The 22,826-nt window shown below is 46.4% G+C and overlaps 2 protein-coding genes across 2 annotated transcripts in view; both read left to right on the top strand.

Annotated features, from left to right (window-relative positions):
* The first annotated feature begins 384 nt into the window (after positions 1-384).
* The window catches only part of LOC146965670 (uncharacterized), a 310,932-nt gene continuing 288,490 nt past the window's right edge, over positions 385-22,826 (top strand). Inside the window, 3 exon segments of the mRNA XM_085765089.1 lie at positions 385-397; positions 910-2,398; positions 2,511-2,684. Coding sequence (XP_085621215.1) covers positions 385-397; positions 910-2,398; positions 2,511-2,684 — 1,676 coding nt within the window.
* Positions 8,278-9,005, top strand: LOC146965677 (neoverrucotoxin subunit alpha-like). The gene has a single exon (XM_085766370.1). The coding sequence runs from the start codon at positions 8,278-8,280 to the stop codon at positions 8,863-8,865; it is 588 nt and encodes a 195-aa protein (XP_085622496.1). The 3' UTR covers positions 8,866-9,005.

Genomic DNA, 22,826 nt, shown 5'->3' with positions numbered 1-22,826 from the left:
GTCAGTCTGTCCAACATGGATCTGATGTTTGGCTCCATGGTTTTAGTTTGATGCTGTCACTCATAGAGTTTCTGTTCCAGCTGCTGGAGGAGAACATGGTCACTTTTGTCAAGAACGAGCTGAAGAAGATCCACAAGGCTCTGAGTCCAGATTACCCAGAATGCTCAAGGAGTCAGAGGGAGGATGAGGAGGTGTTGGACGGTGAGGATGAAGAGCAGAGGAGGAGCAGCGGAGAGGCATTAGTGAAGATCACAGTGAACTTCCTGAGGAGGATGAAGCAGGAGGAGCTGGCTGAGCGTCTGCAGAGCAGTAAGAGGATTTCTCTAAAGATTCAACATGATGGACAAATGAGACGTTCACTGACATCAACACATGGAGGGAAACATGTTCACATACAGTAGTCATTATTTAGAAGCCATAAGCTTTAAATAGCTTCTTGGGAGACCTGGCGCTCCACACATCTGCTTCTGTTCTTTTCTGCTCTGTCTACTAATGTCATGTGTGTTGTTGTGCGAAATAAATACTGAAATAAATACTGAAATACTGAAAATGTTATATTCTCTTATTGATCTAATTTCTTGTGTTTTCATTTTGAATATTTTTCTCCAGTTTGTGGACATAAACTCAAATCTGCCCTGAGGAAGAAGTTCCAGTGTGTGTTTGAAGGGATCGCTAAAGCAGGAAACCCAACCCTTCTGAACCAGATCTACACAGAGCTCTACATCACAGAGGGAGGGGCTGGAGGGGTCAATGAGGAACATGAGGTCAGACAGATTGAAACAGCGTCCAGGAAACCAGACAGACCAGAAACAACCATCAAACAAGAAGACATCTTTAAAGCCCCACCTGGAAGAGACCGACCAATCAGAAGAGTGATGACAAAGGGAGTGGCTGGCATTGGGAAAACAGTCTTAACACAGAAGTTCACTCTGGACTGGGCTGAAGGCAAAACCAACCAGGACATACACTTCACATTTCCCTTCACCTTCAGAGAGCTGAATGTGCTGAAAGAGGAAAAGTTCAGCTTGGTGGAACTTGTTCATCACTTCTTCTCTGAAACCAAAGAAGCAGGAATCTGCAGGTTTGATCAGTTCCAGGTCGTCTTCATCTTTGACGGTCTGGACGAGTGTCGACTTCCTCTGGACTTCCACAACACTGAGACCCTGACTGATGTGACAGAGTCCACCTCAGTCAACGTGCTGCTGACCAACCTCATCAGGGGGAACCTGCTTCCCTCTGCTCGCCTCTGGATAACCACACGACCTGCAGCAGCCAATCAGATCCCTCCTCAGTGTGTTGACATGGTGACAGAGGTCAGAGGGTTCACTGACCCACAGAAGGAGGAGTACTTCAGGAAGAGGTTCAGAAATGAGGAGCAGGCCAGAGATATCATCTCCCACATCAAGACATCACGAAGCCTCCACATCATGTGCCACATCCCAGTCTTCTGCTGGATCACTGCTACAGTTCTGGAGGAGCTGTTGAAGACCAGAAGGAGAGGAGAGCTGCCCAAGACCCTGACTGAGATGTACATCCACTTCCTGGTGGTTCATCTGAAACTGAAGAAGGTCAAGTATGATGGAGGAGCTGAGACAGATCCACACTGGAGTCCAGAGAGCAGGAAGATGATCGAGTCTCTGGGAAAACTGGCTTTTGAGCAGCTGCAGAAAGGAAACCTGATCTTCTATGAATCAGACCTGAAAGAGTGTGGCATCGATATCAGAGCAGCCTCAGTGTACTCAGGAGTGTTCACACAGATCTTTAAAGAGGAGAGCGGCCTGTACCAGGACAAGGTGTTCTGCTTCGTCCATCTGAGTGTTCAGGAGTTTCTGGCTGCTCTTCATGTCCATCTGACCTTCATCAACTCTGGACTCAACCTGATGTCACAACAACAAACAACCTCCAAGAAGACTGAAACAACAGGAGTCAAATCTGCAGAGACAAACTTCTACCAGAGCGCTGTGGATGAGGCCTTACAGAGTCCAAATGGACACCTGGACTTGTTCCTCCGCTTCCTCCTGGGTCTTTCACTGAAGACCAATCAGAATCTCCTACGAGGTCTGGTGACACAGACAGGAAGTGAGTCACGGTCCAATCAGGAAACAGTCCAATACATCAAGAAGAAGATTGAAGAGACTCCCTCTGCAGAGAAAAGCATCAACCTGTTCCACTGTCTGAATGAACTGAATGATAGTTCTCTAGTGGAGGAGATCCAAGAGTCCCTGAGATACGGACGTCTCTCCACAGATGAACTGTCTCCTGCTCAATGGTCGGCTCTGGGCTTCATCTTACTGTCATCAGAAGAAGATCTGGACGAGTTTGACCTGAAGAAATACTCTGCTTCAGAGGAGGCTCTTCTGAGGCTGCTGCCAGTGGTCAAAGCCTCTAACAAAGCTCTGTAAGTACAGATAGTTGGATTTATTCATCATTAGATAAAAACCCTTCTGTCTTTTCAACAGGACAGATAATAAACTCCTTTCTTCTTTAACTCCTCATGATCATCTCTTCAGACTGAGGAGCTGTAACCTCTCAGAGAGAAGCTGTGAAGCTCTGTCCTCAGTCCTCAGCTCCCAGTCCTCTAGTCTGAGACACCTGGACCTGGGTAACAACGACCTGCAGGACTCAGGAGTGAAGCTGCTGTCTGGTGGACTGGAGAGTCCACACTGTAGACTGGAGACTCTCAGGTGAGGATCCATCCAGGTGTTTATCTGATGCCACTTGAACACAGCAGCAGGTGTTGACAGAGGGTTCCTGTGTGTTGTTGTGTGTGTTCAGTCTGTCAGGATGTCTGGTCACAGAGGAAGGCTGTGCTTCTCTGGCCTCAGCTCTGAGCTCCAACCCCTCCCATCTGAGAGAGCTGGACCTGAGCTACAACTATCCAGGAGCCTCAGGAGTGAAGCTGCTGTCTGCTGGACTGGAGGATCCAGACTGGAGACTGGACTCTCTCAGGTATGGAGAGGCTGCTGCAGCCACACACACTGTCTGATAGAGGAGGAGGAGCTGGAACATTTTCTATGGCCCCGTTCACACCTGGTCACACCTGGTATGAACATCTGTCTGATCCATGCATTGATGACACCAGATCCCATCACTCAGACCATATGCAGAGGTGGTGTAGGCCACAGTGAAGCTCCGCCCACTCCACTGACGTCCTCTGTCTCAGTCTGACTCGTCCCAACACAGTTTATACTGAAGCCAAAGTCTCAGAGTGTTTCAAACATGAGCTGTGCAGCTTTCATCAGTCACACATTAAGGGTAAAGACCCACAAACCTGAGTGACTGAGGGAGAGACAGACAGCTGTCAGCTGTTCTGTGTGTGAGTGATCAGAGCGGGACACACACCTGGATGTGTATAGGGGAGGGGCTGTAGCCTATCACAGAACGCTAACACAGTCAGCTATCCAATGAGGATATTCATTCAATCTTTTTTTTTTTTCCGAGCACAGATATCGACTCGTATTACTTGTTTAATATTCGTACTCGGCAAAAGTGCTTTATCCGTACCGGATACTCGTTTCAGCGAGTATCCGGCTCAACTCTAGTCACAGTGATGAACTACTGGGATCAGGAGTTTCTCCTCATGATGACTTCAGTGTCTCATCATGACTCACTGTGTCATATTCAGGAGAAGAGATGTCAGTGATGAAAAAAGCTGTTGGCAGCTCAGTTCAGTTTAGTTTAGTTTATTTGATTAGCATCTTATCTCCCCCTCTTCTCAACAGATGGAATTCACTTAATACACACAAATACAAAATACAATGAGGAATGCTAATCGAAAAGGCTGAAGCTCATGCTTATATGCCTACCATTTTTACCAAAACGAATGAGAAAAGAGATAAAGAGAGAGAAAAAAACAAAACAAAAAAACAATCAAACCAAAACCAAATTCAACAAGGCAACTTTTAGACTACTGTACCTGGTTTGAGTTATACCATAAGAATTCAGATCAAACAACCATTCAGCTTTCACAACAAATTTGTATATTCTTTTAGTACTTCGGTTTTAAACATATTTTTGAAAGAGGAAATCGAACTACATTCTCTCATTCTTAATTCATCATCACAGTTATTCCACAGGTTAACACCTCTAACAGAAACACATGGCTGTTTAATATGAGTTCTTATTTGAGGTTTTTTGAAAACGCCTAATCCCCTCTCTGATTTCAAACAGCCTCTGAGTAATATAACAAAGCATATTATTAGCTGTGCTCTGAGTCTCTCCAGATGTTTGGATCAGACTTTATTTCAGAGTGTATCAGGAAACATTTCAGCTGCAGCTGGTTGAACTGCTCCTGAACCAACAGAGTGTTTGACCTGAACAGTCCCAGAGACTGTAGACACCTGTTGAGTGTGGACACACTAACAACAACACAGCAACAAGAATCAAAGCATGTCCACTGCTCAGAGACATTCGTCTCCCAGCGTCTCCAACCAAGGAGGAAATAAGAGACAGAAACCAGGCGGCACCATCAGGTCTCTGTCTGGTCAAATATTGATGATCAATAATCAGCTCAGTCTCTCTGAGATCCTGGTCTTGTCCTGATGAGATGTGTTGTTGTGTTGAGGAGACAGTCAATCACAGTGTGACATCCAGATGTCCTCACTGTCCAGAGGCCTGGAGCTGTCAATCAGAAGAAAGTGAGTGTAGTGAACAGTGTAATAATCAGTGTTTGTGGCTGAATGTGTGTGTGATCAAACAGCTGTTTTCAGACTGTGTGTGTGCTGACTCCAGATCAGGTGAAGCCACAAAGTGTCTCCTTAATGAAAGTCTCCAGCAGCTGGAGCTTCACTTCCTGTCTGAGTCCATGTGCTCTGAGCTGAGCCTGCTTCTCTCTGCTCTACAGTTTCTCTGCTTCCTCTGGACTCTGACTTCAAGTCCAGTCAAAATGTGTGGACAGGTTTGATGGAGCTCAGGACTGGTCCTGAGGACGGCTGCTTTATTCCACATGATGTGACTGATCTCAGTGAGTCAGTGTGTTGCAGCTGATCTGTGTGAAGAGCAGAGAAGAACAGAGTCATTGATCATGAGGTCCTGATCCGTCCTGTCACTGTGATCAGATGGTTTCTATTAGAGCTCCTTCATCCACTCACTGCTGCTGTGGCTCCTGTGGAAACCTGCTCACAGCCTCATTCTTCAGCTTCCTGGGGAGTTTTCTTCAGACAAACACAAGTTGTGTTCACACTCAGTGTTTCTCACTAAACTCACTGTGTGTTTCACTGAGCTCTAACAAACGTGTTGAGTGTGTTTCCTTCCTCATCAAACACTGAAACCACACTCCAAAAATTCAAAATCTTACCAAGAATATTTGTCTTATTTCTAGTCAAAATGTCATTTCTAGTCAAAATAAATCTAATTATACTTAAAATAAGACTCATCACATTTAAAAAGTAGCTTGTTTTTAGACACTTTTTAATTTTTTCAAGCAAATTTTCTACTTTAAATAAGTAGAAAAATCTGACAGTGGATCAGGTTTTTCTTTCTTATTACAAGCACAAAAAACTTGCTTTCACTGGCAGATTTTTCTACTTATTTCAGTGAAAAGTTGTTTGAAACAAGTGAAAATGATCTAAAAACAAGTTAATTTTAGGTGATGAGTCTTATTTAAAGTGGAAAGAGATTAGTTTTGACTAAAAATTAGACATTTTGACAAGAAATAAGACAAATATTCTTGGAAAGATGTAGAGTTTTTGCAGTGCATCCACTCTTCACAGCTGCACTCTTCTTCTTTCCTGGTGCATTGTGGGATATCTGGGCTGGTCAGCTCCACCTGTTGTGTCTTCATCTTCTTTGCTGTGACGTGTGTTTGTGCAGCTTGAGAGTCAGAGAGTGAAAGTGTGTGTCTCACACTGCAGTGACATCAGATGGAGAAAAGACATGATGAAGTGTTTCCTCCTGGTCTCCTCCTGCTCTGTATCATCACTAGATAAAGACTCCAGCTCCTTCTTCTCTGTGCTCAGTGTTCATCCAGACATACCAGCCTCCATGTGAACACAGTGATAAAACAGTGTGTGTGTGAGAGCCATGTAATGTCCATGTGTGCATGCTGACAGAGAAGGTGCTGCTCTGACCCCCCTCCTCCTTTCAGGGTGGAGCCTGCTGGAGTCCCATGGTTGACACCAGGTCTGAGGAAGTGTAAGTCTGTTTTTACTTTGATTCATGGAAACGAGGGATGCACATGTTGAACCGTTTAACCGTTAACCGATAACAAGAACTTTGAACGATTAATACTATCAGTTATTTATTTATTTAGTAGCTCTTTGTCGTCAACTCGTGGGGGCGTGTCGACACGTGCAGATTTCCACGTGTCTTCAGTCATATCTCACGGTAAAAAGTTCCACAGGAGGACTGACAGTATGTGCAGCAGCCCCCGTGAAGGAAGGTCAGACCATAAATGTAGCTACACAGACATAGATGTGCATCACCGTAACAACGGCGCTGAAAAACAATGAAAAAAGTAAATAAAAGAGGAGGCTGATGCAGCTCTCCTGCAGCTCCACAGAGGAGCTCTGCTGCTCCTTCAGTCTGGTGTTTGGCTGCACTTTGTAACTAAAACAGTTCTACACTGGACGATCTAACCTCCATATGAGAGATCAGCTGAGACAGAGCGCATGAGTATTTAAAGGGATAGTTCAACATTTCGTCAAATTGGCCCATCACCATAATCCCTATAGTCATAGCAGTAGGTTAGTTACCTTTAATTGTCGGTGCAAGCTGTTTTTAGAACGGCGGAGCAGAGCCGTGAGCTGCTCAGAGCTACGCTACGGAGGCTCATTATGGGATTTCTTGGTTTCCCTCATCAAACTCATCAAATACACAATCCACCAACTCCACAACGCTCTGGTGGACAAGTTGTGAGCTGCACATTCACCACGCTATGAGATAATAACACAATGTTACCAGACAGAGTTGTTTTAGAGGGAAATTCATGCAAAACCACTGATGCACGTTGCCTTCAGGGACAGTTTTTCATCAACAGTTTCTGTATTTCCCTCTAAAACAACTCTGTGTGGTAACGTTGTGTTATTATCTCATAGCGTGGTGAATGTGCAGCTCACAACTTGTCCACCAGAGCGTTGTGGAGTTGTTGGATTGTGTATTTGATGAGTTTGATGAGGGAAACCAAGAAATCCCATGAGTCTCCGTAGCGTAGCTCTGAGCAGCTCACGGCTCTGCTCTGCCGTTCTAAAAACAGCTTGCACCGACAATTAAAGCAGAAGTAAGTGGTCCGGTCGTTTTGGCTAATGCTGCGTTCCAGGCAGGCTTTTGAAATCGTAAATTACAGCTTCAAGTCACAACTTACGACTTTGTAGCGTTCCAGGCAACCCACTCGTGTTTTTCCGACCTGTTTTACCGGTGAAAGTCACTATAACGGCCACTCGTAACTTCTGACCCGTGAACACGTACCAGATCGAACTGGTACCACTTCACGGTCGGAAAAATACGAGTTTCCTTGAACGCACCATAACAGTCCTCGTCCCTACGTCGCCACATTCACGGCGTTCCTTGGCTGCACACACAGCCCTGCATGCCGTTCTCTCTCCTCATTGGATAAAAACTGTAGGATACTGTTATGATTGGATGTTATTACATGTTTGACCGCTAGGCGGCAGTACTGGTTAGTAGTCAGCTTACCGTACCATATACCAGGGTAGAGCAAGACTGCATGGAGCCACATGTATGTTGTTGAGAACGTGAGACATTAAACTAAGTTACTTGCTATCAACACGGCCTCATCCTTGGAACACGAACATGACATGGTACCAGGAGTAAACTCGAATGGGCGACATGGATTTAAAACCACCGGAAAGTTTGAAACTGACGGGATATAGGCGGGGAAACTGACGGGGGATACGATAAATGTTTTCTCCTCGGCTCAGAGCAGAGCAGAGTGACTGACAGACCCGTGTTTCAGACCAAACACTCTATAGAAGTGATTGCTGTCGGAAGATAGAACTATTTAAGACTTATATTAACACAAAAATATCACTTACTTCTGCTTTAAAGGTAACAAACCTACTGCTATGACTATAGGGATTATGGTAATGGGTCAAATTTGCCAAAATGTTGAACTGTCACTTTAATGGCAAAAAAAAAATATTGAACCGTCTTAATCTTATCGGTTAACGGTTAATAATCTGTTAACGAGCGTCGGTTATCGGTCAGAAATTTTTTTCAAAATGTGCATCCCTACTGGAAACAAAGCAGCACATTCAACCATCTTCACACTGTCACATCACTGACCTCATGAGTCTTCATCAAACTGTCAATAACTGATCAATGATCAATAACTGCAGCTGTGTCTTGTTCTCTCCATCAGATTCCTGTCCACTCACAATCGACACAAACACAGTGAACACAAACATCAAACTGTCTGACAACAACAGGAAGGCGACATGGGTGGAGGAGCATCAGTCATATCCTGATCATCCAGACAGATTTGACCCGTTGCTTCAGCTGCTGTGTTCAACTGGTCTGACTGGTCGCTGCTACTGGGAGGTCGAGAGGAGAGGAAGGGTTTCTATATCAGTGAGTTACAGAGGAATCAGCAGGAAAGGAGACAGTGAAGACTGTTGGTTTGGAATGAACGATCACTCCTGGAGTCTGTTCTGCTATGATGATGGTGGTTACAGTGTCTGGCACAATAGCAGAGAGACACGTATCACCTCCTCCTCCTCCTCCTCCTCCTCCTCCTCCTCTGTCTCTACCAGAGTAGCAGTGTATGTGGACTGTCCTGCTGGCTCTCTGTCCTTCTACAGAGTCTCCTCTGACTCACTGATCCACCTCTACACCTTCAACACCACCTTCACTCAACCTCTCTATCCTGGGTTTTTACTCTGTTCTGGTTCGTCAGTGAGTCTGTGTTGAGTGAAGCAGAGTCTCCTCCTGTCACAGAAACCTTCTCTCTGTTGAACAGACAGTTCAGTCTCTACACGTCTGTCTCTGTCTCTCACTCACGTCGTCTTCACAGGACAGAGATGAACACAGTTTAATAATGAACTCATCAGCGTCATGGCAACAGAAAAATCACTGGGACCTGAAAAACAAGAAGAAGTTTATGAGAATCACTGAGAAGAGTTTAAAAAATCAACTGATTTAATCCATGAATGTAAATAATCTGATGTGAAATAAACAACAACGTGATTTAATAAAGAATCAGTAAATAAATGAATTAATAAACAAACATTTACATGTCGACATTTATTACTGGATTTATTTTGAGATTCATTTCCTGGCAGATTTTAATTCATTCATCAAGTTTTGACTAAAATGTCTCAAACGTCTTATTCTGAAATTGTTCACTGCTGCCAATGTGTGACTTTTACTTTGTAGAATGTTTATCGGTTGTTTTTCCTCTAGTTGTTAAAGGGATATTTCACCCAAAATTCAAATTTCACTCATTATCTACTCACCCTCATGTGGACTAAAGAGCTGGGAGAAGTTTCAGAGTCCTCCGTGTCTTCTCTGAGTTACGGGGGGTCCGTGCAGCAGTATTTGTCCATATAATGGTTGTCAATGGATACCAACTTTCTTCGTAACAAAAAGACACACCAAAAAACATCCAAATACCTCCATGCTGCTCTTATGTAATGTCCGTCTTGTATTGAAGCCCCGACATGAGAAATTGTTAAAAAAAAAATGAAATAAGTCTATATTTGAAGCTTGTTTGTAGCAGAAGCTCCCAGTGTCTCAGTTCACTGCTCTTCCTGTGTCGCGGAACAATTTGTCATGTCGGGCGGCGACCTAAAGCACCAGAAAAGAGACCAAGATGGATCACTGCAATCCGGAGAAACGGCTGGGCTCCTGGCAACGACACCTGGATTTGCAGTTCACATTTCGTGTCAGGTAACTTTAAATGATGTTGTATTTTTGGGCAAAATCATTTCATTACATGTATTGGCCAACGTTTCCCCAGTAAAACTCTGAACGCTAGCGTCTTTCATTTAGCTACATCATAAAAATAAAACTGTTTAACTTTATTTCCTTTACTGTCATCATTTATGCTAATTACCTGTAGTGGGAATAACAGTTGGATTGTTTCAGTGGCATTTTTAAAAGTGTCTAATAAAAACAAGTTTTTTCTGTTGGTCCTGCCCACAGTTAAAGCTACTGCAGGTATATTCATAACATCATACAAGCTTACTATCAAAAAAAAAAAAAAACACTAAAAAATTAGAAAAGTAGCGTTTTATTTAGCCTAATATATAAAGAAAGTGACTAAACCTCCATAAATTAATTTTCCTTTGGGGTTAATAAAGTAATTCTTATCGTATCTTAAAGTCCAAATTTAGGTGTAGGTAATACTTTTGGTAACACTTTACAATAAGGTTCCCTTAATTAACGTTAGTTAGTACATTATTAAGCATTAATTAACTGTTTACAGATATATTAACAATCATTATTATGTATTACTTAGGGTTAGGAAACACATTAATTAATGTAGCCTATTAATAAGCAGTTAATTAATGTTTACTACTCAAAGTTAGTTAATAAATTAAAAGTTGAATAATATAATTATTTATCATTATGTATGCATTACTCAGCATTACTTAACACATTAGTTTATATATAAATGCTTAGTAATGTACTAACTAGCGTTAATTAAGGTAACCTTATTGTAAAGTGTTACTACCCTTTTTTCTAATTGTTATTATTCATTAATCATACTCTATTACAAATACTGCTTTCTTTTTATTGCTGTTGCTCTTTATTATCTGTGCTATACTTCCTTTGCTGTTGTCTGCTGCTGCAACCTTGTAAATCCCCTCCACTGTGGGACAAATAAAGGATGATCTTATCTTAACCCTAACCCCTAACCCTGTAACTAAACGTACATAATATTATTTATAGTGTTTCTAATGGTTCTTCTCCCTGGCTTTCTGGAGACGACCACAGCCGTGATGTTTGTCTTTGCCTCATAAAGCAGGTCAAAGGTCAGAGAGGACTGAGGCCTTGAACTGAGCCCACTGGCAGCAGAGACATTTACAAACCACAGGTCTATTCTTACCACTCACATGATGAACCTATTTCTGTGCTGTCAGGTAGGGAGGGGGGGGGGGGGGGGGGGGTCAGATGATCTATCTCTACAGATCACAGATAAATAAACACACACACACAAAAACATCAATCATATATAATATATATTTTAATTTTTGTAGAAAAAATAGTTTATAAATCATGCAGTCGGTACATCTCTGGAGCCATCTCACATTCAACACATCATCATCATCATCATCATCATCATCATCATCATCATCATCATCATCATCATCACAAACACTCCCCACATGAAACTCAGATTAGAACCGTTCTCTTTAAAAGCAGTGAATATAGTTCTTTCTTATGTGATCGTCTCAAAACCGATATTTACACTTGAACTAAGTCATAAATATGATAAAATGAGAATAATGTTTAGAAATGAAGATAAATACGCTGCCAGGAGGCCAGGAGGAGGCACTGTATCTATTAAACAGCTGAGAGATTCAAGTAAAAACTCTTCACTTTGACTCCAGCTCAAAAAACAGAAGAATAAAAACTATTTCTTTACTTCTTTGAGCTGCAGAGGTCAGACACTGCAGCTGCTGCTACTTCCTGTTTGAGATCAACCAATCACAACTCTTATAATAACCATAATAATAATAATAATAATACATCAGCTAAAAGCAGCATCAATAACAACAGCTTGAAGATTTGTATTTATCAAGGTTTCAGATTAAATCTGGCATGGATTTGATTCTCTATCACAGTCTAAACATCGTCACTGTCTCAGTCTTGTATCATCAACAGGTTTCCTGTCACATCGTCTCTGTTTGTGTATTTATATACAACAAATACATCACATTGTTGGTATTGTTAGTGACAGTGGGTTTTCACACTTGCTCAGCTGCATTTCAGAAATAACACTTACACTGCTCTTATTGCACACATGAGAAAAAACAACACAAACACCCTTTAGCTTTGTAATAATTCAGCAACTCTTATGTCCAGCATCGCTCTCTAATAATAATGACCAGAGCATAGTGTAACAGGAAGAAGAAGAAACAAAACACTGCCCCCTACTGAGCAAAAAGTAGTAGTTACAGTACAGTTAGTCCGTCTGTCTAACCTGCCTCTGCCCTTCACTCTTATATTTATTTATATTTATATATTCTACTATAATATACAACATGTGTTTGTCTGTGCAGATGAAGAAGTCTTTAAACCACGGTGTGCAGGTTAGTAGCTGAGCCTCGTCTCTGGTTTTATACCATGACGTCACGGTTTTAAAGATTAACAATCTATATATTGATTGATTGTAACAGGAGGAATCCTGACACCAGCGATATGGATTTAAGTTCCCTGATGTAACGACGTCGACTTTACAACAGGAACAGAGTGAAAATATCTTTAGTTAAAGGTAGATTATTAAAAACAGATATAAACCAGCCAAAAAAAAAAAAAGTAATGGATCCCTAACAACAACACATTGACATTTACACTGGTTAATGTTTGATGGGGAGTCTGAAGTCACCTGGTTTAGTTTCTACTAGATACCTGAGCAGAACCTGAACAGTCTGGTGCAGTCAGATCAGATCTGGTCTGAGTTGTTGCGTTGTGCCCTTCGTCACAGACCATCATCAAGGTTTCTTAGTGTGTTTGTATTGGACCCTGGTCGTACAGCGATTGGTGCAGCCGACTGTGTCATCACATCGTCATCATCATCATCATCATCATCAAAGTCTGAGGCCCTGGGGGCTTGAAAACGCAAAAAAGTGACGCTGCCACCTCGGCGCCTGGCGTGCTACAACATTCAATTCCACAGACTTTTGCGTCGCCGTGTGCACGTGGATTTCCTCCCTAGAAACGCTCGTCTAAACGCGGAATAAAAAGTGAGAACGCAACAACGCCACTTTACACTGCAAAAACTCAAAATATTTCCAAGAATATTTGTCTTATTTCTTGTCAAAATGTCTCATTTCTAGTCAAAACTAATCTCTTTCCACTTAAAATAAGACTCATCACCTAAAAATTAACTTGTTTCTAGATATTTTTTACTTGTTTCAAACTAATTTTCACTTGAAATAAGTAGAAAAATCTGCCAGTGAAAGCAAGTTTTTTGTGCTTGTAATAAGGAAGAAAAACTTGCTCCACTATCAGATTTTTCTACTTATTTCAAGTGAAAATCTGCTTGAAAGAAGTAAAAAGTGTCTAAAAACAAGCTGCTTTTTAATATGATGAGTCTAATTTTAAGTAGAATGAGATTTGTTTTGACTAGAAATGAGACAAATATTCTCAAATATTCAAGTCTCTGTAGTCGTGACGAACCTGCGGGAGGAGCGAGGGGCGAGTCCAACATCCCCCTCAGTGTGATGTCAGAGGTCATGAGGAAGAGGAGAGGAGAGAAGGAGGAAGAGTAAAGCAAGACGAGGAGGAAGAGGAGAGGAGAGAAGGAGGAGAAAGAGGAGGAAGAGGAGAGGAGAGAAGGAGGAGGAGGAAGAGGAGAGGAGAGAAGAGAAGGAGGAAGAGTAAAGCAAGACGAGGAGGAAGAGGAGAGGAGAGAAGGAGGAGAAAGACGAGGAAGAGGAGAGGAGAGAAGGAGGAAGAGTAAAGCAAGACGAGGAGGAAGAGGAGAGGAGAGAAGGAGGAGAAAGGAGGAAGAGGAGAGGAGAGGAGAAGGAGGAAGAGTAAAGCAAGAGGAGGAGGAAGAGGAGAGGAGAGAAGGAGGAGAAAGAGGAGGAAGAGGAGAGGAGAGGAGAAGGAGGAAGAGTAAAGCAAGACGAGGAGGAAGAGGAGAGGAGAGAAGGAGGAGAAAGAGGAGGAAGAGGAGAGGAGAGAAGGAGGAAGAGTAAAGCAAGAGGAGGAGGAAGAGGAGAGGAGAGAAGGAGGAGAAAGAGGAGAGGAGAGAAGGAGGAAGAGTAAAGCAAGACGAGGAGGAAGAGGAGAGGAGAGAAGGAGGAGAAAGAGGAGAGGAGAGAAGGAGGAAGAGTAAAGCAAGACGAGGAGGAAGAGGAGAGGAGAGAAGGAGGAGAAAGAGGAGGAAGAGGAGAGGAGAGGGGAAGGAGGAAGAGTAAAGCAAGAGGAGGAGGAAGAGAAGTGGAGGAGAGGAGAGGAGTAAAGGAGGAGGAGGAGAGGAGGAGGAAGAAGAGATGGGGAGGGTTAAAGGAGGAGGAAAAGAAGCAGAGTAAAGGGGGAGGGAGAGGAAGAAGAGGAAGAGTTAAGGAGGAGGAACAGGAGAGGAAGAGGAGGAAGAAGAGGAGGACTAAAGGAGGAGGAGGAGGAAGAGGAGGAGAAAGAGGAAGAGTACAGGAGGAAGAGTAAAAGATGAGGAGGAACAGGAGGAGAAGAAGGACGACGAGGAGAGGGGGAGTAGAGGAAGAGGAAGAGGAGAGGAGGCGTAAAGGAGGAAGAGGAGAGGAGTAGTGAAGGAGGAGGAAGAGAAGGAGTAAAGGAGGAGGAGAGGAGGAGTAAAGTTGGAGGAAGAGAAGGAGTAAAGGAGGTGGAGGAGAGGAGGAGTAAAGTTGGAGGAAGAGAAGGAGTAAAGGAGGAGGAGAGGAGGAGTAAAGTTGGAGGAAGAGAAGGAGTAAAGGAGGTGGAGGAGAGGAGGAGTAAAGGAGGAGGAAGAGAAGAGGAGTAAAGGAGGTGGAGGAGAGGAGGAGTAAAGGAGGAGGAAGAGAAGAGGAGTAAAGGAGGTGGAGGAGAGGAGTGGTGAAGGAGGAGGAAGAGAAGAGGAGTAAAGGAGGTGGAGGAGAGGAGTGGTGAAGGAGGAGGAAGAGAAGGAGTAAAGGAGGAGGAGGAGAGGAGGAGTAAAGGAGGAGGAAGAGGAGGAGTAAAGGAGGAGGAAGAGAAGAGGAGTAGTAGTAAATTGTCTAAATATGTTGGTTTATTTTTCTAACTCCGTTATGTTCTTCCTTTCTCTGCTCTACTTATTCTATAAATCCTTGTTTGAGCCCCATTTACTTTACTGCAGTGTAACATGGTGTAACACTTTTCCTACCCGTCTTAGACAATTAGAAAATGTACAAAAGAAAATGATACGTGCCATATCTCGCCCCGGCTTCAACACTCCCACACGTCCACTCTTCCATAGTCTTCATCTCTCGAGGCTCACAGAATTCAACATCCATCACAACGCAACAATGATTCACCAAGTTGTAGCTACGTAACCTGAATCCTAAACTGTCTATGCTCGTCCCAGTCAGCAGCCCTGTGCATGGCCACCATACCAGACATTTACATCTCATTTATGGACAAAAGAGAGGTTTAAAACGCACTAGCCTATGTATCACCACCAGGGGGCCGCTGGTCTGGAATGGGCTGGATGAGAGTCTGAAATCAGCCAATTCCATCTCAGTCTTCAAGAAAAGGTTAAAGGTGCAGCTTCTTAACTCATATTTATCATCGTAATCTGGGTGTGTCTGTTTGATGTCTTTGTCTATTGTGAGTTATTGATTCGTCTTGTGATTGTATGTCATGTTTTGTTTGGTAATATGTATTGTCTCATTGTCTACGTGTATTCTGGGATGTATGTTTTGTCTTGTTTTCTATCATGATTTGACATATGTATGAATATGTAACACGTTAGTATTACGTTTGAGGCTCCCGCCATGAGCTTTAAATAGCTTCTTGGGAGACCTGGCGCTTCACACATCTGCTTCCCTTCTTTTCTGCTGTCTACTAATGTCATGTGTGTGGTGTGGTGCGAAATAAAAATACTGAAATACTGAGGAGGAGGAGAAGAAGAGGAGGAGCAAAGGAGGAGGAGGAAGAGGAGAGGAGGAGGAGGAGAAGGAGTAAAGGAGGAGGAAGAGGAGAGGAGGAGTAAAGGAGGAGGAAGAAGAGCAAAGGAGGAGGAAGAGGAGGAGACAAACTCACTGCTACGTTGGCTCAGAGGGACAAACTCACTGCTACAGTGGCTCAGAGGGTCAAACTCACTGCTACGGTGGCTCAGAGGGACAAACTCACTACTACTACGGTGGCTCAGAGGGACAAACTCACTGCTACGGTGGCTCAGAGGGACAAACTCACTGCTACAGTGGCTCAGAGGGTCAAACTCACTGCTACGGTGGCTCAGAGGGACAAACTCACTACTACTACGGTGGCTCAGAGGGACAAACTCACTACTACTACGGTGGCTCAGAGGGACAAACTCTTTTTTTTTTTTTTTTTTATTAAACATTTATATATACAAACATACAAATATTCAGACATTAAACATACAATGAATAGACAAACAAAAAATATATACATATATACACAGGGGTACCAACACTATATCATTAGGCTATATATTAAAATATATATACTATATCATACATATATATATATCATATATCACACATACTACATTACTACATAACGTAATATATATAATACAACAAACTCACTACTACTACGGTGGCTCAGAGGGACAAACTCACTACTACGGTGGCTCAGAGGGACAAACTCACTGCTACGGTGGCTCAGAGGGACAAACTCACTACTACGGTGGCTCAGAGGGACAAACTCACTACTACGGTGGCTCAGAGGGACAAACTCACTACTACTACGGTGGCTCAGAGGGACAAACTCACTACTACGGTGGCTCAGAGGGACAAACTCACTGCTACGGTGGCTCAGAGGGACAAACTCACTACTACTACGGTGGCTCCATGGATGTATTATATTAACTGGATACCGGACCGGAAAATGGCCGCCGTTCATTTCAATGAAAGTTGCTCGCCTGGCGCATACGCCGAAAAAGTTTCTGACTTCCGGGTTTACTTCCGCGTTATCGGGCCCATAGAGCATGCGCAGTTGAGTCACCCCCCATGATGCTCTGCGGTCTCCCATCATGCCCCGGGGCAATGAGAACGAGCAACCGCCGTTCTAGTTTTGGCGCTGCGCGTTCATGTATGTGTTACTTGTGGATTTAAGGAATGAGTATTAAGACTTTTACAGGACTCACACGGACTTTAAAACAAAGATAATGATTTAAAATGTAAGACGGCCGGTCGTAGGTTTACTACGGTCGTTTATATGATCATTAAATCGTTTTGACAGTTAATTAATATACGATGTTACACTGAAAACAAGTTAGTCCGAACCTGTAAGCTTAAATCACAATGGAAAATAAATCATAATTAACTGTATTTTTGTTAAACATGACAGAGATGACCACAGAACACCTCAAATAATGTAATGAGGCTTTACTTTTACCTTTTTTATATATTTAACTTGCTGCACAGTTCACCAGTTGTATTTACAGGATGTTGGTGGAGGTATTATAAACTTAGTCACACGTGTTTTGTTTTTATCAACCACACTGTGATTAAAGAAAGTTAGAGCTCTTTGGCAAAAACATCTTCCTTTTAATAATTGTCTGTACTGGCTGTGTTCATAGTTTCATCATCATCATTAAGCTTCAGGTGGATGAGACTCTTTGTAATTCAACAGTTTAACTTACAATATTTCCACAACACACAGAATATCAGTGTCCACTAAATACAGCTGTTACAGAACCAGACATTTTAATTAAACACGATGCCTCAGACACAGTTGATGTTGGATTTGGTAGAAGCAGAAAAAAGTCACAAGCATGTTTGTTTTTTTCCGAACAATTTAATAATATGATGAGTTTAAGTGATCATTTATCATACTGACATTGAACAAACACACACTGACGACGGTGAGGAGGAGGAGGAGGAGGAGGACGTCCACGGTTCTTCCTCCGGCCCCGGTGAAGACGGGGAGCAGCTGCACCGTCAGGACACACACACGACACACACCGACCATGGAGGAGAAGTCTCGGTTTACATTTTACCACCGTGGCATTAATTAAGCCGTAAAATAAATTAATGTGGACGTTGTGAACGGAGCAACAGGTGTTGGACATCAGCCGCGATGAGACACTGTTGACACACACAAACACAGACACATACAGACATCATTTGACACACACAGACACATACAGACAGCATAAATGACTTATCAAGCTAAAATTACTGAAAAATATGAGTTTTACAGGAGCAGTAATGTAAAACAGTCCGGTTTCACGTCAGTAAAGTCATTACGAGGCGATCTCATCAATTAAAACGTTACGTTTAAGAATACGAGTTGACAAGAGACTAATAACAGACATTAAATATCATAAAGTTGATGTGACCAAACAAAAACTCACCTTTGAGCCGTGTTTTCCACTTTTCTGAGTGATTTTAGCGCCGGACAGAGTCTCATTAGTTTCAGGCATCCTCGGTCCCGAGACACACACGACCGCGCACTGCTGGTGCACGGACACAGCCGTGACGTCACGGCCAGAAATGAGACTTTTCTGTGGCTTTTCTGGCCGTTAGAAAACATTTTGACGGATAAAAAGTCCATGACTTAAAAATATAGAATACAAAGATTAGTAATTAACGGAGGTTACAGCTGGAGGTGTCCTGTGAACAGTTTTACAGGCTTCTCTTTTACTATGGCGGTCTATGGGAAAAATCCTTTCTGGGCCGCATGGGATTTTTTGTTGCAGTACCACGGGTGGCCACTGGGAAAAATCGGCGTGCCTGCTGAGAGGATTACAGGGGGGCTGCATTGAGCTAACAACTTAACGTTAATGTATGCTTTCCATATTTTTTTCAGTCAGTCTTTATGGTTTATTGTCCTTTCAACAGTTTTACATTCTACAGTTACAATGAATAAATCACTGAACAGTCTGAATGTTTTCCTCGTTAACACCTGTCGTTACCTGAGTTCTCTGCCCTTCAACTTGTCGTTGTGTTGTTGTTGTGTTGTTGTTGTGTTGTTATAATGTGACTGTAGCTGAGTCAGAGCTGCAGCTGTAAAGTCTGGACCGACAGAACCGTGTCCTCCATGTTGTGTGGATGTTGTGGGTAGAACCGTGTCCTCCATGTTGTGTGGATGTTGTGGGTAGAACCGTGTCCTCCATGTTGTGTGGATGTTGTGGGTAGAACCGTGTCCTCCATGTTGTGTGGATGTTGTGGGTAGAACCGTGTCCTCCATGTTGTGTGGATGTTGTGGGTAGAACCGTGTCCTCCATGTTGTGTGGATGTTGTGGGTAGAAGCTGGAATAAGAGCAGAAGCAGAGTCAGTGGATGGGTTAGTGGATTTGTTCAATACTATGGTGTTAATAGTTAAAATAAATTAGAAACAATGTGGTTGAATTATGTGTGTTTTATTGAATTTAGTAACACTCTTTGTCCCCAGAGGACAGAAGAGCACAAAACATAACATTATCACACAAGTTGTGTTTCATCTTTTCATTCAACTTCAGACCAACCTGTTAACACTAATTTCACACCTCATTTATATGAAATAAAACCTATTTTCTGAGTTTCACAAAACAGGAAATGACTCCACCTGGTTTGACGGCTAAAAAGCACACAACATAACATTATCACACACATTTGTGTTATAAAACAAATCAACATTCATTTCCAAAACATTGAACATTTAACAGCATCAGCACATTCAGAACCAACGTTTCAGCATCAGTCTTCATTCAGAACCAGTCTGCATGTGTCCTCTGATGCTGTAGTGAGACTGTGTTGTGTGCAGATGTGTGCGTTGACTTTTGGCCCATTTTGTCTGTTTTGACATCAGTCTGGTGAGGGAAGAACGCAGAATAACCCTTTAGAGTGGTGGGGCAGGATCTGGGGGAGGGGCAGCTGGGTGAGGGGCAGCTGGGTGAGGGGCAGCTGGATGAGGGGCAGCTGGGTGAGGGGCAGCTGGGTGAGGGGCAGCTAGGTGAGGGGCAGCTAGGTGAGGGGCAGCTAGATGAGGGGCAGCTAGGTGAGGGGCAGCTAGATGAGGGGCAGCTAGATGAGGGGCAGCTAGATGAGGGGCAGCTAGGTGAGGGGCAGCTAGGTGAGGGGCAGCTAGGTGAGGGGCAGCTGGGTGAGGGGCAGCTGGGTGAGGGGCAGCTAGATGAGGGGCAGCTAGGTGAGGGGCAGCTAGGTGAGGGGCAGCTGGGTGAGGGGCAGCTGAGTGAGGGGCAGCTGGGTGAGGGGCAGCTAGATGAGGGGCAGCTGGGTGAGGGGCAGCTAGGTGAGGGGCAGCTGGGTGAGGGGCAGGTAGGTGAGGGGCAGCTAGGTGAGGGGCAGCTAGGTGAGGGGCAGCTGGGTGAGGGGCAGCTGGGTGAGGGGCAGCTAGGTGAGGGGCAGGTAGGTGAGGGGCAGCTAGGTGAGGGTCAGCTGGGTGAGGGGCAGCTAGGTGAGGGGCAGCTAGGTGAGGGGCAGCTGGGTGAGGGGCAGCTGGGTGAGGGGCAGCTAGGTGAGGGGCAGCTGGGTGAGGGGCAGCTGGGTGAGGGGCAGCTAGGTGAGGGGCAGCTGGATGAGGGGCAGCTGGATGAGGGGCAGCTAGGTGAGGGGCAACTGGGTGAGGGGCAGCTAGGTGAGGGGCAGCTAGGTGAGGGGCAACTGGATGAGGGGCAGCTGGATGAGGGGCAGCTGGGTGAGGGGCAGCTAGGTGAGGGGCAGCTGGGTGAGGGGCAGCTAGTTGAGGGGCAGCTGGGTGAGGGGCAGCTAGGTGAGGGGCAGCTGGGTGAGGGGCAGCTAGGTGAGGGGCAGCTAGGTGAGGGGCAGCTGGGTGAGGGGCAGCTGGGTGAGGGGCAGCTAGATGAGGGGCAGCTAGGTGAGGGGCAGCTAGGTGAGGGGCAGCTAGGTGAGGGGCAGCTAGGTGAGGGGCAGCTGGGTGAGGGGCAGCTAAGTGAGGGGCAGCTAAGTGAGGGGCAGCTAGGTGAGGGGCAGCTAGGTGAGGGGCAGCTAGGTGAGGGGCAGCTAAGTGAGGGGCAGCTAGGTGAGGGGCAGCTAGGTGAGGGGCAGCTAGGTGAGGGGCAGCTAGGTGAGGGGCAGCTGGGTGAGGGGCAGCTGGATGAGGGGCAGCTGGGTGAGGGGCAACAGGATGAGGGGCAGCTAGGTGAGGGGCAGCTAGGTGAGGGGCAGCTAGGTGAGGGGCAGCTGGGTGAGGGGCAGCTGGGTGAGGGGCAGCTAGGTGAGGGGCAGCTGGGTGAGGGGCAGCTGGGTGAGGGGCAGCTGGGTGAGGGGCAGCTAGGTGAGGGGCAGCTGGGTGAGGGGCAGCTGGGTGAGGGGCAGCTGGGTGAGGGGCAGCTGGGTGAGGGGCAGCTAGGTGAGGGGCAGCTAGGTGAGGGGCAGCTGGATGAGGGGCAGCTGGGTGAGGGGCAGCTAGGTGAGGGGCAGCTGGGGCAACTAGGTGAGGGGCAGCTAGGTGAGGGGCAGCTGGGTGGGGGCAGCTGGGTGAGGGGCAACAGGATGAGGGGCAGCTAGGTGAGGGGCAGCTAGGTGAGGGGCAGCTGGATGAGGGGCAGCTGGGTGAGGGGCAGCTGGGGCAACTAGGTGAGGGGCAGCTAGGTGAGGGGCAGCTGGGTGAGGGGCAGCTGGGTGAGGGGCAGCTGGGGCAACTAGGTGAGGGGCAGCTAGGTGAGGGGCAGCTGGGGCAACTAGGTGAGGGGCAGCTAGGTGAGGGGTAGCTGGGTGAGGGGCAGCTGGGTGAGGGGCAACAGGATGAGGGGCAGCTGGGTGAGGGGCAGCTAGGTGAGGGGCAGCTAGGTGAGGGGCAGCTGGGTGAGGGGCAGCTGGGTGAGGGGCAGCTGGGTGAGGGGCAGCTGGGTGAGGGGCAGCTAGGTGAGGGGCAGCTAGGTGAGGGGCAGCTGGGTGAGGGGCAGCTGGGTGAGGGGCAGCTGGGTGAGGGGCAGCTAGGTGAGGGGCAGCTAGGTGAGGGGCAGCTGGATGAGGGGCAGCTGGGTGAGGGGCAGCTAGGTGAGGGGCAGCTGGGGCAACTAGGTGAGGGGCAGCTAGGTGAGGGGCAGCTGGGTGAGGGGCAGCTGGGTGAGGGGCAACAGGATGAGGGGCAGCTAGGTGAGGGGCAGCTAGGTGAGGGGCAGCTGGATGAGGGGCAGCTGGGTGAGGGGCAGCTGGGGCAACTAGGTGAGGGGCAGCTAGGTGAGGGGCAGCTAGGTGAGGGGCAGCTGGATGAGGGGCAGCTGGGTGAGGGGCAGCTGGGGCAACTAGGTGAGGGGCAGCTAGGTGAGGGGCAGCTGGGGCAACTAGGTGAGGGGCAGCTAGGTGAGGGGCAGCTAGGTGAGGGGCAGCTAGGTGAGGGGCAGCTAGGTGAGGGGCAGCTGGGTGAGGGGCAGCTGGGTGAGGGGCAGCTGGGTGAGGGGCAGCTGGGTGAGGGGCAGCTGGGTGAGGGGCAGCTGGGTGAGGGGCAGCTAGGTGAGGGGCAGCTAGGTGAGGGGCAGCTAGGTGAGGGGCAGCTGGGTGAGGGGCAGCTAGGTGAGGGGCAGCTGGGTGAGGGGCAGCTAGGTGAGGGGCAGCTAGGTGAGGGGCAGCTGGATGAGGGGCAGCTAGGTGAGGGGCAGCTAGGTGAGGGGCAGCTGGATGAGGGGCAGCTAGGTGAGGGGCAGCTAGGTGAGGGGCAGCTAGGTGAGGGGCAGCTAGGTGAGGGGCAGCTAGGTGAGGGGCAGCTAGGTGAGGGGCAGCTGGGTGAGGGGCAGCTGGATGAGGGGCAGCTGGGTGAGGGGCAGCTGGATGAGGGGCAGCTGGGTGAGGGGCAACAGGATGAGGGGCAGCTAGGTGAGGGGCAGCTAGGTGAGGGGCAGCTAGGTGAGGGGCAGCTAGGTGAGGGGCAGCTAGGTGAGGGGCAGCTGGGTGAGGGGCAGCTGGGTGAGGGGCAGCTGGGTGAGGGGCAACAGGATGAGGGGCAGCTAGGTGAGGGGCAGCTAGGTGAGGGGCAGCTAGGTGAGGGGCAGCTGGGTGAGGGGCAGCTAGGTGAGGGGCAGCTGGGTGAGGGGCAGCTAGGTGAGGGGCAGCTAGGTGAGGGGCAGCTAGGTGAGGGGCAGC

This window comes from Trachurus japonicus, chromosome 21 (assembly GCF_045865225.1).
Source record: "Trachurus japonicus isolate A0001 chromosome 21, Traja_1.0".
In the NCBI taxonomy this organism is placed as follows: Eukaryota; Metazoa; Chordata; class Actinopteri; order Carangiformes; family Carangidae; genus Trachurus; species Trachurus japonicus.
This window is presented reverse-complemented; position numbering and strand designations above follow the sequence as displayed.